A 16,304-nucleotide genomic window follows, 5' to 3' on the forward strand; every position below is an offset into this window, starting at 1 on the left:
ATAGGGATACGAGAGATGCAATAAAGAACAAATGACAGGATTTATGTAGACAAAAAGGCTCTAGTAACATTCATTGCAGGAGTGACTAATAGTACGGCTGAGGTAAAGTCAAAAAGTGACAAAATTCAGCTGGTGGTAAAAGCAGCAGTAAACCATTTAGGGTTAGTAGGACTGACATGGGAGGAAGTGAGGGAGAAGCTCAGTAATCAATCACGCCAGGAAGTGTCATGTGTTGGTTAATACTAATTATGGTGATTCTTTTACAATGGAATGCAAGGAGCTTACTGGCCAATAGCCAGGAATTCAAGCACTTTATTAAAGAAATGGTTGTAAAACCGAATGTAGTGTGTATTCAGGAAACTTGGTTAAAACCAACTTTAGACTTTGTGGTATATGGGTATACAATGATAAGGAAAGATAGAAATCTAGGGGGAGGAGGGGGTTGTGCTATGTTAATCAAGCAAGGTATACCATATAGGGTACTGGAAAAAGATGATCAGGAATACATAGTGGTGGAAGTGTGGGAGAGAGGGGAGGGAGTGGTTATAATTAACTACTACAATCCATGTAAAAGGTTGGATTTGGACAGCCTATTAAAGATACAAGGACAAAACAGACAAAGTAGTGTGGTGTGCAGATTTCAATGCTCATAGCACAATATGGGGGGATCAGATTACAGATCCAAATGGAAAGGTAATTGAAGATTTGATGGAAGAAAGGGATTTGGTGTGCATGAATGATGGTAGCGGCACAAGGATAGATATAACAACAGGAACTGAGTCAGTGTTAGATATTACGTTAGTGTCTAATACCTTGGCTGGCATTAGTAACTGGGGAGTTTGGTCTACTTCAAAAGTAGGCAGTGATCACTACCCAGTTTTGTGTTCAGTGGGTGAAAGAGTTGAAGTAAGACCAGGTGGCGGAACCCCAAAGTGGGTGCTTGAAAAAGCAGATTGGGGTAAGTTCCAGAAACTGAGTGAAGAAGGGTTGACAAAGATTGATATTTCTGGAAATGTAGATGAATTAAGCAGTCAGGTGACTTCAGCAAATATCATGGCAGCAGAAGGATCTATACCTAGGAGTAAAAATAGGATGAATAGAAAACTGGTACCATGGTGGACAGAGGGATGTTGTCAGGCTATAAAAAAAACAAATAGAGCATTCAGGCTAGTTAAAAGAACCCATAATATGCAGCATTTGGTTCAATATAAGAAAGCACAGGCAGTGGTGAGAAGAACTATACGTCAAGCTAAAAGGGCAAGTTGGAGGAGTTTTTGCGACAAGGTAGGAAGAACAACACCTGTGGGAGAGATATGGGGAATGATTAAGAGGATGGGAGAAGATAGAAGGGAATGGGAATATCCAGTAATGATATCTGAGGAGGAAACTGCAGTCTCCAGTAGGGATAAGGCTGAGGTCATGGCCAAGTCATTTGTACTGATACACAGTTCAGAAAATTTGTCTGAAGAAGGGAGAAGAAGGGAAAGAATAATGAGCCAACACCCAGGTGTGTTAAGCAGGAGGGAAGGAACAGATGATATAATTGATGATCCATTTACATTAGCAGAAATGGTGAGAGCAATAAAGAGATCAAGACTAACCTCCCCAGGGAAAGATCTGATATGCTCTGTGATGCTAAAAAATCTAGGAGAGGAGTGCTCTTGAAGTTGCTGCATTTTTATAACAGTGTGGGAGGAGGGAAGATTACCAAGTGCATGGAAAGAAGCAGTAGTAATTCCAATAAGGAAGCCTGGCAAGGATCTGTCAAAACCCACTAGCTACAAACCAATTGCATTAACATCAAGTATATGTAAGATAATGGAAAGGATGATAACAGAAAGGTTATTGTATGAGCTTGAGAAAAAGGGAATGTTGGCAAGTTATCAGAGTGGTTTTAGAAAGGGAAGGAATTCCATGGACTCGGTGATTATGTTAGAGACTGAAATAAGGAAGGCCCAGACAAATAGAGAGTCAGTAGTGGCAGTGTTCTTTGACATTGAAAAAGCCTATGATATGATGTGGAAAGAAGGATTATTAACTAAACTGCACAAGATGGGGGTTGGTGGGAGAGTTTTTAATTGGATTAAAGATTTTTTGTTTGGTAGAAAAATTCAAGTTCGGATTGGATCAGAATTATCAAAACAGTACATAGTGGAAAATGGCACACCTCAAGGTAGTGTGATTAGCCCGTTACTTTTCATCATTATGATCAATGATGTCTTCACAAAGGTACCAGTGGATATAGGTAGGTCACTGTTTGTGGATGATGGGGCCTTGTGGAAAAGAGGCAGGAACATGGACCATAGAATCAGGAAACTACAAGAAGCAATTGATGAAGTGGTGGAGTGGGGTTATGATTGGGGGTGTAGATTTTCAGTAGACAAAACTCAATCTGTATTTTTTACCAGGAAAAGGGTTGAGGTAGGGAAGAAGTTAAGGATGTATGGGGTTGAATTAGAAAAGGTTGCATCATTTAAGTTTCTGGGAGTTATATTTGATTCACAATTAACATGGGCAGACCATATCAGGAAAGTTGAGGAGAAATGTAAAAAGTAATAAATGTGATGAGATGTTTGACTGGTAGGGAATGGGGAGCAAGTTGTTCAGCTTTGAAGAGAATGTATGTGGCTTTAGTAAGATCTGTATTGGATTATGGAAATATAGTATATGGATCAGCAGCTAGGTCTCTTATAAGGAAACTGGATGTGATTCAGGCTTTTAAAACGTCATCAGTGTCAGCCCTACAGGTAGAAATGGGAATAATGCCTTTGGAACTAAGAAGGATGCAACTGATGGCAAACTACTGGGCTAGCTTGCAGGGGCACAATGATTCTCACCCTACTAAAGGAGTGTTGCAGGAGTGCTGGGAAAATGGGAGGTTTCAGAGGGATACCTTTAGTCGGGTAGGGAATGATATTGCGAAAGAATGTGGAGTATTTGATCTGAGGATAAGTCCTTCAGTATCACACTTAGTCCAGTGGTCATGGAGCATACGGATTCCTACTTTGCAGAAGTCGGCGTCTTGGACCTCCAGAAGCAGTCCACAGCAGGGGTGATTGATAAGTTTGCGGCCTAAGGTAGAAGGAATGTCATCGTACTTTAACTCAGACCATGAGAGGCCTGCGTCGGGCATTTTCACGCCTTACAAGGTGCACATTAGAAGTCTGTGTGGGGCGCCACTCCTCGCACAGACTAGAGCAATGTATGATTAAGTGCCTTGCCCAAGGGCACAAATATGCTGCCACAGCTGAGGCTCGAACTAGCAACCTTGAGATAACTAGATTAACGCCTTAACCACTTGGCCACGTACCCAACACAAGGTAGAAGGAGATGAGTTATTAACTCTATACTTTCTGCATTTTCACTCAGAGTTGAACTGCACGTGCATGTAACAAGAGCTGTATAACTCATCTCCTTCTACCTAGGCCACAAACCTATCAATCACCCCTGCTATGGACCACCTGAAGGTACAAGAAGCTCTTGTTACATGCACATGTGGTTCAACTCTTCGAGTGATCATGCAGAAAGTTTGAAGTTAATAACTTATCTCCTTCTACCCAAGGCCACAAACTTGTTAATCACCCCTGTTGTGGACCAATTCTACAAAGAAGGGACCCTTATGCTCCACAACCGCTGGACTAAGTGTGTACATGTAGAAGGGGACTATGTTGAAAATAAATGTGCTAGGTTTTCTAAAATTAACTCCTTCTACCTTAGGCCACTAACTTATCAATCACCCCTGGTATGTCTTATTGTCTTACGAAAAGCATGAATGGCACTTTTGGCAGCTGATGAGCTGAGAAGAACTGGGTATCAGTATCAAAGAAAGTATGCTGTCACATAATCGGCTCAGAGGCAGCAATAATCTGAACAGTTTTCTCAGTTCAGAAACCTTACAAACAGTGCCCTTGCAATGAATTTGTGTGGTCATCAAAAACGTGCCTCATTGTTCAAATTCTTCTAATGCCAGTTTATGTGGAAATGATTTAAGATGCCCAAAGCTTGAACAAGATTTCAGGACTCAGCACTGGATGACTAATTATTTGCAATCCCTATTATTTGGAAGGCCATACCCTCCAAATAAACGGACCTGCCTCTCGGTTTTTTCACTACCTTACTTCCCATTTTTTTTATTTTCTATTTATAATTTAAATTTTTTTAATATTTACTAAGTTTAACTATTTTTAATATTTAATATTTGTAATCCAGGGAGTGTGAAGCGCAGAATCAAATATCGCTGTGATGATTGTATGTTCTAGTACCAATTGTTCGGCGACAATAAAGTATAAAGTAAAAAATTTATAAGGTTTCTGAACTATGTATACACTAAGTTAAGTAAACTAGTGATCAATTGTTTAAAATTCCTTTAACCCCATTTTAACTAGTTTTGTTCAAGTATTCAATTCTCCATCTGCAAAATTATATTAAACATCTTGTGGAAGATTGAATTGTGATGTCATTTTGCTGCAATTTCCAATTATAGGAAACGACAGAGTAAGCATTCTACGTTGGGCTGAGGTTGACATAATTGGAAACTGTTCGTCAATTTACAAATCTGCATTTTTTAAAGGAATGGAATGTGCAGGTAAGATTAAAACTTTGATCTCATTCAGGAAAAGCAAGGTTGGTCTTTTACTGTACAGACCCAGAAGACTTGAATCTTTATCGTCAGATCTGGGGCACGAATGAATCAGACAGTAAATGACTTCTGGTGAAGATGATGAGGTGTCGGCCTCACTTCATCCAGCTGATTCCTTTGAGAGTCTAGAATGACAGCAATTTTGTTGATACTTAATTATCCTCTGAAATGGCTGCAAACCACTCAGTTGAAGGGATTAAGGATGGGAAATAAATACTGAACTTATTGATGAAGATTCATTTCAGGGGAAATATAGAAAGTTAAGCAATGAACGATGCAGAGTAGCAAAATGAAAATGATAACCATAGAGACTACAGATTACAGAGGAGAAGGTGTTCGCTGTCCTGAGGTGAATTAGGGTAGATAAATCCCCAGGGCCTAGCATAGTTTCCTTGGATCCTGCAGGAGGCAACTGCAGAAATTGCTGAGCCCCCTAGCAGAGATATTTAAATCATCCTTAGTAACAGGTTTGTCATATATATCAATGAACTGGATGATAATGTGGTCAACTGGATCACCAGACTCGTGGATGACACCAAGATTGGGAATGTAGTGGATGGTGAGAAAGACTATCATGGCTTGCAGCAAGATCTGGACCAGCTGGGAAAATAGGCTAAAAAATGGCAGATGGAGTTTAATGCAGCCAGGTGGGAGGTGTTGCACTTCGGTAGGACCAAACACGAAAGATCTTACACAGTGAACAGTAGGGCAGTGGGAATACAGATCCATAATTCATTGAAAGTGGCATCATGGGTAGATAGGGTCATAAGGAAAGCTTTTGGTACATTGGCCTTCATAAATCAAAGTACTGAGTACAGGAGTTGGGATGCAATGTTGAAGTTGTAGAAGATGTTGGTGAGGCCTAATTTGGAGTATTGTGTGCAGATCTGGTCACCTATCTACAGGAAAGATGTAAATAAGGTTGAAAGAGTACAGAGAAAATTTACAAGGATGTTGCCAAATCTGAAGGACCTGAGTTATAAGGAAAGATTGAATAGATTTATGTAGAAGACTGAGAGGAGACTTAATAAAGGTAGACAAAATTATGAGGTGTATAGATAAGGCAATGCAAGCAGATTTTTTTCCACTGATGTTGGGTTGGACTACAACTAGAAGTCATGGGTTAAGGGTGAAAGGTGAAAAGTTTAAGTGGAACCTGAGGGGAAACTTCATTCAGAAGGTCATGAGTGAAATGAACTGCCAGCACAAGTGTCCATGTGAGCTCAACTTCAACGTTTAAGAGAAGTTTGGATAGGTACATGGATGGTAAGGGTATGAAGGGTTATGGTCCTGGTGCAGGTCAAAGGGAGTAGGCACTTTAAATGTTCAACATGGACTAGATGGGTCAGAGGGTCTGTTTCTGTGTTGTACTTTTCTATGACTCTGGTTTATAAACATAAAGGTAAAACCTGTTGTTTGAGTTAAAATAAGGGAAAATCAATATCTGAATGCATGCATTATTCATAAAATGTATGAGTAAAGGTGTAAAGATTCAAAGGTTCATTTATTATCAAAGTATATATGTAATATAGAACTCTGAGATTCTGCTCCAGATAGCCACAAAACAAAGTAATGGAAGTAAGTTCAAAGAGAAACAGCAAACCCCCACACGTCTCCCACAAAAAAAAAGCATTGCAACACAATCATCAACCCACAAGTGTCCCTCCCTCCGCACAAAAACACAACAAGGACATCAGCATCCAAACCTTTCCTCCACACGAAACACAAAAGAACATTGACCCTCAACTCCCACCCTCCCACTCTCCTCCCCCCCCCCCGAACAAAAAGTACTTTAACAAGTGTGAAATACTGTACTTTGGGTAGTCAAGTATATGAAATCTTGGTACCTGAATCCATTGCTCCCTAACAGTGGCCGCACCAGTAGATTGAGACATAAAGATGATGTAGGCATGCTTGCTGCCTTTGATTATAGGGTATTGATTATAGGAGTAAGGATGTCATGTTGCAGCTATATAAAACTTTGGTCAGGCCATATTTGAAGTACGTATTGTGCGCAATTCTGGCAGTCCCATTACAGGAAAGATGTGAAGGCTTTGAAAGACTTTAGAAGAGAATCCTTGATGCTGGGGATGCCCATGATGGAGCTGGCTGTGTTTACAACTTTTTGCAGTTTATTTCAATCCTGTGCAGTGTCCCCCCCCCCCCCCCCCCCCATACCAGAGAGTAATGCATTTGGTTAGTATGTAGAAATTTGCAAGTGGCATTGGTGACATACCAATTCTCCTGAAACTCCTAATGAAAGATAGCCAGTCATACCTTCTTTGTAATTCCTTCAATATGTGGGACCCATGATAGATCCTCAGAGGTGTAACACCCAGAAACTTGAAATTGCTCATCCTTTCCCACTTTTGATCACTCAGAGAGGACTGGTATGTGTTTCCTCGACTTCCCCTTCCTGAAGTCCACAGTCAGTTCCTTGGTCTAACTCGCGTCGAGTCCTGCAACACCATTCAACCAGCTAATCTGTCTCGCTCCTGTATGCCTCCTTGTCTCCATATGAAATTCTGCCAACAACAGTTGTCATTGGCAGATTTATAGATAGTGTTTGAGCTGTGCCTATCATGGGTGTAAAACTCATGCACCATTGTTGATTGTCAGCGAGATGTTATTTCTGATTCATACAGACTGTGGTCTCTCAGTGAGGAGGACAAAGATCTAGTTGCAGAGGGAGGTACAGAGGTCCAGGTTTTGGAGTTTGTTGATTAGTACTGAGGGGATGATGGTGTTGAATGCTGAGCTGTAATCAGCCTGACGTAGATATTGCTACTGTCCAGGTGATCCAGGGCCGAGTGGACAGCCAGTGAGATTTCATCCGCTGTAGATTGTGGCATTAGGGAAATTGCAACAGGTCCAGTTCCTTGCTCAGGCAGTTGATCCAACTGTCGCCGAGATATCAACCGTCTCAACTTCACCACTCCTCTCTCCTGTTCCAGCCTCACTCCCTCTGAACACATTGCCCTCCACTCTCTCTGCAATAATCCCAACCTCACCATCAAACCTGCTGACAAAGGTGGTGCTGTAGTAGTCTGGCGGACAGACCTCTACCTCACTGAGGCCAAACGGCAGCTCTCTGACACCTCCTCTTACTTACCCCTGGAACAGGACCCCACCAAAAAACATTCTCCCGCACCATCACTGCCCTTATCAACTCCGGAGACCTTCCATCCTCAGCCGCTAAGCTCATTATTCCCACACCCCGTACCACTCGGTTTTACCTCCTCCCAAAGATACACAAGCCTGACTGTCCAGGTAGACCCATAGTTTCTGCCTGCTCCTGTCCCACAAAACTGGTATCTGCCTACCTGGACTCCATTTTGTCACCCATAGTTCAGTCCCTCCCCACCTACATCTGGGATACATCCCAGGCCCTCCACCTCTTCAATAACTTCCAGTTCCCCGGTCCCAACCGCTTCATTTTTACTATGGATGTTCAATCCTTGTACACCTCCATTCCCCATCAAGAAGGCCTCAAAGCCCTCCACTACTTCCTGGATAATAGCCCTCACCAGTTCCCCACCACCACTACCCTCCTCCGGTTAGCAGAACTGGTTCTCACACTTAGTAACTTCTCTTTTGGCTCTTCCCACTTTCTTCAGACTAAGGGTGTAGCTATGGGAACTCACATGGGACCCAGCTATGCCTACCTCTTCATTGGTTATGTGGAACAGTCTGTGCTCCAAACCTATTCTGGTACTGCTCCCCAACTTTTCCTTTGGTACATTGACGACTACATTGGTGCTGCTTCCTGCACCCATGCTGAGCTTGTCAATTTCACCGACTTTACTTCAAGCTTCCACCCAGCCCTCAAATTCACTTGGTCTATCTCGGACACTTCTCTCCCCTTTCTCGATGTCTCGGTCTCCATCTCTGGAGACAGACTGTCCACTGACATCTTCTACAAGCCCACTGACTCTCATAACTACCTCGACTATACCTCTTCCCAACCCGCCACATGCAAAAATGCCATTCCCTATTCCCAGCTCCTCCGTCTCCGCCGCATCTGCCCCCAGGATGAGGCTTTCTGTTCCAGGACATCTCAAATGTCCTCTTTCTTTAAGAATCGTGGTTTCCCTTTTACCGTCATCAATGATGCCCCCACCTGCATCTCCTCCATTTCCTGCACTTTGGCCCTCACCCCATCCTCCCGCAACCACAACAGGGACAGAGTTCTCCTTGTCCTCACCTACCACCCCACCAGCCTCCGGATCCAGCACATTATCCTCCGTAACTTCTGCCACCTTCAACAGGACCCCACCACTAAGCACATCTTTCCCTCTCCACCCCTGTCCACTTGCAGCAGGGATCGGTCCCTCCGCGACTCCCTTATCCACACTTCCATCCCCACAGATCTCCCACCCAGCACTTATCCCTGTAAGAGTAAGTGCTACACCTGTCCCTACACCACCTCTCTTGCCACCATTCAGGGCCCCAAACAGTCCTTCCAGGTGAGGCAATACTTCACCTGTGAGTCTGTTGGGGTCATCTATTGCAACCGGTGCTCCCGGTGCAGCCTCCTCTACATTGGTGAAACCCAACACAGATTGGGGGACCACTTTGTCGAGCATCTCCACTCTGTCCGCCTCAACAGACAGGATCTCCCAGTAGCCACCCAATTCAACTCTGCTTCCCATTCCCATTCAGGTATGTCCATACATGGCCTCCTATACTGCCATGATGAGGCTAAACTCAGGTTGGAGGAGCAACACCTCATGTACCGTCTTGGTAGTCTCCAGCCCCTTGGTATGAACATAGAATTCTCCAACTTCCGGTAATTCCCTCCCCCTCCCATCCTCTATCCCTATTTCACTCTGCCCCCTCCCCCAGCTGCCTATCACCTCCCTCATGGTTCCGCCTCCTACTGCCCGTTATTTTCCTGCCTATCACCTCCCTGCTTCCGCTCCCCCACCCCTTTGTCTTTCAAATTACTGGTTTTTCAACTGAACCTACCAGCCTTCTTCCAACCCTTCCCCACCTTCTTTCTTCAGTCCTGATGAAGGTTTCCGGCCTGAAATGTCGACTCATCGTTTCCACTGATGCTGCCCAACCTGCTGAGTTCCTCCAGTGTGATGTGGGCGGATTATCTGTAGGCCTTTAAACAATGATGGTAGTTCAGAGTGTAATATGAATCAGAAAATTCAAGGCACATATACCAAAGATTATTAAGTAACCATGGGGGACCTAATTGACATATGGGCTGCTGAAATCAATTTATTAGTAACAGCATGGATAACAAGTTTCTGAAGTGCATACTTCAGATTGGGGCAGTATGGTAGCATAGCTGGTTAGAAAAGACTGGGGTTCAATTCCCACTGTGGGCACAAAATTTAAATAATTAATACCTCATTGTACATTCTGCCCATGACCATTAGGAGGTAGTGACCATAATATGATCAGTTTTTATCTGCAAGTTGAGAGGGATAAAGGCAGATCAGAAGTGTCAGTATTGCAGTTAAACAAAGGAGACTATGGAGCCATGAGGAAGGAGCTGGCCAAAGTTGATTGGTTGGATATCCTAGCAGAAAAGACAGTGGAACAGCAATGGCAGGTATTCTTGGGAATAATGCACAAAGTGCAAAATCAGTTCATCCCCTGGAGAAGGAAGGATTCAAAGGGGGGAAAGTGGCCACAGTGGTTGACAAAGGAAGTCAGAGATAGCATAGCATTAAAAAAGTATTACAGAGCTAAGGTGAGTGGGAAGACGAATGATTGGGAAATTTTTAAGGAGCAACAGAACTTATCTAAAAAGGCAATACAGGGAGAAAAAATGAGGTATGAATGCAAGCTAGCTAGGAATATAAAGGAGGATAGCAAAAGTTTTTTTAGGTATGTGAAGAGAAGGAAGACAGTTAAGAACAATGTTGGGCCCTCGAAGAATGAATTGGGAGAAATTGTTATGAGAAACAGAGAAATGGCAGATGAATTTAATAAGTACTTTGGATCTGTCTTCACTAGGGAAGACACCAGCAATCTCCCAGATGTATGGATGGGCCAAGGACATAGGGTAACAGAGGAACTGAAACAGATTGACATTAGGAAGGAAACGGTGATGGGACTGAAGGCTAACAAATCCCCGGGTCCAGATGGTCTGCATCCTAGGGTACTAAAGGAGGTGGCTCTGGAAATTGCGGATGCATTGGTGATCATTTTCCAATGTTCCTTAGATTCAGGATCAGTTCCTGAGGATTGGCGAATGGCTAATGTTATCCCACCCTTTAAGAAAGGAGGGAGGGAGAAAACAAGAGAACTATCGCCCTGCTAGCCTAACATCAGTAGTGGGGAAGATGCTAAAGTCCATTATTAAAGATGAAATAGCGACATATCTTGATAGTAGTGATAGGATTGGGCCAAGCCAGCATGGATTTACCAAGGACAAATCATGCTTGACTAATCTATTGGAGTTTTTCGAGGATGTAACCAGGAAGATAGATGCGGGAGATCCAGTGGATGTGGTGTACCTTGACTTTCAGAAGGCATTTGATAAGGTACCACAAAGGAGATTGGTGGGTAAAATCAGAGCTCATGGCATTGGGGGGAGGATATTGACATGGATAGAAAACTGGTTGGCAGATAGAAAGCAAAGGGTAGCAGCGAATGGGTGTTTCTCGGAATGGCAGGTGGTGACAAGTGGGGTGCCACAGGGCTCGGTATTGGGACCACAGCTGTTTACGATTTATGTCAATGATTTAGAGGAAGGCATTGTGAATAACATCAGCAAGTTTGCTGATGATACTAAGCTGGGTGGCAGTGTGACATGTGATGAGGATGTTAGGAGAATTCAAGGTGACTTGGATAGGCTGGGTGAGTGGGCAGAAACTTGGCAGATGGCGTTTAATGTGAATAAGTGTGAGGTTATTCACTTTGGGAGCAAGAACAGGAAGGCAGATTATTATCTGAATGGTGTGAAATACAAAGAGATCTAGGAGTACTTGTTCATCAGTCTCTGAAGGTGAATGAGCAAGTGCAGCAGGCAGTGAAGAAGGCTAATGGAATGTTGGCCTTTATTACAAAGGGAATTGAGTACAAGAGCAAGGACATCCTTTTGCATTTGTACAGGGCCCTGGTGAGACCACACCTGGAGTATTGTGTGCAGTTTTGGTCTCCAGGGTTAAGGAAGGACATCCTGGCTGTGGAGGAGGTGCAGCGTAGGTTCACTAGGTTAATTCCTGGGATGTCCGGACTATCTTATGCAGAGAGGTTAGAGAGACTGGGCTTGTACACACTAGAATTAAGGAGATTGAGGGGGGATCTGATTGATACATATAAAATTATTAAGGGATTGGACAAGATAGGCAGGAAATATGTTCCAGATGCTGGGAGAGTCCAGTACCAGAGGGCATGGTTTAAGAATAAGGGATAGGTCATTTAGGACAGAGTTGAGGAGGAACTTCTTCCCCCAGAGAGTTGTGGAGGTGTGGAACATGCTGCCTCAGAAGGCAGTGGAGGCCAATTCTCTGGGTGCTTTCAAGAAGGAGCTAGTTAGGTATCTTATGGATAGGGGAATCAAGGGTTATGGGGACAAGGCAGGAACCGGGTATTGATAGTAGATGATCAGCCATGATCTCAGAATGGCGGTGCAGGCTCGAAGGGCTGAATGGTCTACTTCTGCACCTATTGTCTATTGACCATGTAGATATCCTCAGTGCTCCAGTTTCCTCCCACATTCTAAGGATGTACAGGTTAGGGTAGGTAAGCTCTGTGCATGCTATGTTGGTCTAGGAAACATAGTGACAATTGCAGACTGCCACAGCACATCTCGGACTGTGTTGGATATTGACACAATCAACACATTCACTGTGTGCTTTGTACTGTATACATGACAAATGAATTTTAAACTCTTTAAATCTTGTGCCACCAACCGGGAAACCAGTTACTTTAGAGCAATCATACAAAGAAAAGGGCTAATTATTAATCTATAGTTATAGCCTTTCACAAACAATGATAACATGAGATTACATTCTGATTGAAAGTGATCCATTTCAATCTAAAACTAGTGTATTAAATCTAAGTGAAGCAAACTACAAAAGCATGTGATGTGAGCTGGTTGTGGTAGGGTGGATAACTACAAAAGCATGCGATGTGTGATTTGAAGGCAGAGTTAATGGCAGGGTTCTTGGCAATGTGAAGGAACAGAGAAATTGGGGTCCATTTCCATAGATCTCTCAAAGTTGGCGCACAAGTTGATACAGTTGTTAAGAAGGTCTATAGCATGTTGGCCTTCATTAGTAGGGGGATTAAGTTCAAGAATCACAAGGTAACGTTGAAGACCTATAAAACACTTGGAGTATTGTGTTCAGTTCTGGTCACCTCTGTATAGGAAGGAACTGAGGAATAAGAAAGGGATGACCAGGCTAATGGAATTACATTATAGACCACCCACAGTCAGCTGGATCTAAAGGAAAAAATTTGTAGAGAGATCACAGACTGTTGCAAGAAACATAAAGATGCCATAGTAAGTGATTTTAACTTTCCACATATTAACTGGGACTCTCATATTGTAAGAGGACTGGATGAGATAGTTTGTCAAACACATCCAGGATAGTTTCCTTAAATAGTACATAGAGGACCCAACGAGAGAGTTTACAATACTTGATCTCCTATTAGCAATAACCTTGCACTCAGCTTCAGTAAGACAAAGGAATTGATTGTGGACTTCAGGAAGGAGAAGTCGAGGGAACACACACCTGTCCTCACCATCTTCCTTCACTCCAAAGAGAAAAGCTCTAGCTTGCTCAACTTATCACCAAATGACATGCCCTCTAGTTCAGGTGTATCGTGGTGAATCACTTCTGCACTGCTATTTAAGAAGTGTGGGAGGCAGCAGAAAGGAAACTATAGACCTGTTAGTCTGACATCAGTAGTTGGAAAGTTGTTGGAATCACTAGTTAGGGATGAGATTAGAGTACCTAGAGGCACATGACAAGATAGGGCAAAGCCAGCATGGTTTCCTGAAAGGAAAGTCCTGCTTGACAAACCTACTGCAATTTTTTGAGGAAATTACAAGCAGGGTAGACAAAGGAGATGCAGTGGATGTGGTGTACTTGGATTTTCAGAAGGCCTTTTGACATGAGGCTGCATAGCAAGATAAGAGCCCATGGAATTACAGGGAATTTACTGGCATGGGTGGAGCATCAGTTGATTGGCAGAAAGCAGAGAATGGGAATAAAGGGATCCTATTCTGGCTTGCTGCCGGTTACCAGTGGAGTTCCACAGGAGTTGGTATTGGGACTGCTATCTTTTTCCGATGTATGTCAATGATTAGGACTATGGGATTAATAGATTTCTGGCTAAATTTGCTGATGATACAAAGATAGGTGGAGGAGCGGAATGTGTTGAGGAAACAGTCAGCCTGCAGAAAGACTTGGATAGTTTAGGAGAATGGGTAAAGAAGTGGCAAATGAAATACAATGTTGGAAAGTGAATGGTCATGCACTTTGGTGGAAGAACTAAACGGGCAGACTATTATTTGGATGGAAAGAGAATTCAAAATGCAGAGATGCAAAGGGACTTGGGAGTTCTTGTGCAGGATACCCTGAAGGTTAACCTGCAGGTTGAATTGGTTGTGAAGAGGTGAATGCAATGTTGGCATTCATTTCTAGTGGTATAGAATATAAGAGTAGGGATGTGATGTTGAGGCTCTATAAGGCACTTGTGAGACCACACTTGGAGTATTGTATGCAGTTCTGGGCTCCTTATTTTAGAAAGAATATACTGACATTGGAAAGGGTTCAAAGATTCAAGAGAATGATTCCAGGAATGAAAGGGTTACCGTATGAGGAACGTCTGGCAGCTCTTGGGCTGTATTCCCTGGAGTTCAGGAGAATGAGAGGGGGATGTCATAAAAACACTCCAAATGTTAAAAGGCCTGAACAGATTGGATATGGAAAAGTTATTTTCCATGGTAGGGGAGTCTAGGACAAGAGGGCACAACTTCAGGATTCAGGGATGTCCATTTAGAACAGAGATGTGGAGAAATTACTTTAGTCAGAGGGTGGTAAATCTGTGGAATTTGTTGCCACGAGTGGCTGTGGAGCTCAAGTCATTGGGTGCATTTAAGGCAGAGATAGGTTCTTGATTAGCCAGGGCATCAAAGGGTATGGGGAGAAGGCAGGGGAGTTCGGATGACTGGAAGAATTGAATCAGTGATGATTGAATGGCAGAGCAGACTTTGGGCCGAATGGCCTACTTCTGCACCTATATCTTATGGTCTTTCTAAGACTTCTATGTAGAGTCATAGGATACTACAGCAGAGAAACAGGCCTTTGGTACATTTAGTCCATGTCAAACTATTGGCGTGTCAAACTATTGGCATGCCCAACGACCTGCACCCAGACCATAGCCCTCCATACCCCTCCCATCCATGTACCTCTACAAATTTCTCTTAAATGTTGATATCGAACCCACCACTTGCGCTGGAAATTCATTCTGAACTCTCACCACCCTCTGTGAAGAAGTTCCCTCACATGTTCCCCTTAACACATGACCTCTAGTTGTAGTCCCACCTAACGTTGGTGGGAATAGCCTGCTATACCCCCTCATTATTTTGCATACCTCTTTCAAATCTCCTCTCCTTATCCTATGGGAAATAAAGTCCTAACCCTTTCAATCATTCCCTAACACTCAGATCCTCAAGTCCTTGCAAAATCCTTATAAATATTCTCTGCACTTTTAATTTTATTGATATCTTTCTTGTCGGTATGTGACCAAAGCTGCACACAATACTCCAAATTAGGCCTCACCAATGTCTTATACAACTTCAACATAACATCCTAGCTCCTGTACTCAATACTTTGATTAATGAAGGCGAAAGTTCCAAATGATCTCTCTATAGCCTTATCTACAAAGAATTCTAGATCTTCATTTCTACCCTGAGCAAAATGAATCTTTGGAATTTCCTACTTATGAGTGCTATGGAGACTTGGTCACTGGGTATATTCAAAAGTGAGATTTCTTTTTGGAATGAAGGAGAATTTATTGAATGGTGAAAGGCCTTGACAGAGTGGATGTGGAGAGGATGTTTCCAATGTTAGAGGAGAGTCTAAGACCAGAAAACAGTCTCAGAATAGAGGGGCATCCTTTTAGAATGGAGATGAGGAAGAATTTCTTTAGCCAAAGAATCGTGAATTTGTGGAATTCTTTGCCACAAGCTGCTATGGAAGCCAAATTACTGGGTATATTTAAGGCAGAAATTGATAGATTTTTGCTTAGTCAAAGCATGAGAAGGCAGGAGATTGGAGCTGAGAGTGAAAATGGATCTGCCATGATGTAATAGCCGAGCAGACTTGATGGGCCAAATAGCCTAAATCTGCTCCTATATATGATCTTATGGGATATAAAGTCACTTTAGGGAAGTGGTGCTGAGGTGCATTAATGTACATTGTATGTAAATGATTTAGATGACAGAACTGATGGCTTTGTGGCCAAGTTTGCAGATGATACAAAGATAGGTGGAGGGGCAGGTAGTGTTAAGGAAGCAGGAAGGCTACAGAGAGACCCAGACAGATTCAGAGAATGGGCAAAGAAGTGGCGAATGGAATACAGTGTAGGAAAGTGTATGGTCATGCACTTTGGTAGAAAGAATAAAAAGCAGAAACTATTTTCTAAGTGGAGTGAAAAATCAAAAATCTGAGGTGCAAAGGAACTTGGG

At 42.9% G+C, this 16,304-nt stretch overlaps 1 protein-coding gene across 1 annotated transcript in view; it reads left to right on the forward strand.

Annotated features, from left to right (window-relative positions):
- The window catches only part of cfi (complement factor I), a 235,399-nt gene that overhangs the window by 213,906 nt on the left and 5,189 nt on the right, over window positions 1-16,304 (forward strand). The window contains exon 12 of the mRNA XM_072254679.1: window positions 4,484-4,585. Coding sequence (XP_072110780.1) covers window positions 4,484-4,585 — 102 coding nt within the window. The remainder of the gene's footprint in view (window positions 1-4,483; window positions 4,586-16,304) is intronic.

Source organism: Mobula birostris, chromosome 4, assembly GCF_030028105.1.
Source record: "Mobula birostris isolate sMobBir1 chromosome 4, sMobBir1.hap1, whole genome shotgun sequence".
Classification (NCBI taxonomy): domain Eukaryota; kingdom Metazoa; phylum Chordata; class Chondrichthyes; order Myliobatiformes; family Myliobatidae; genus Mobula; species Mobula birostris.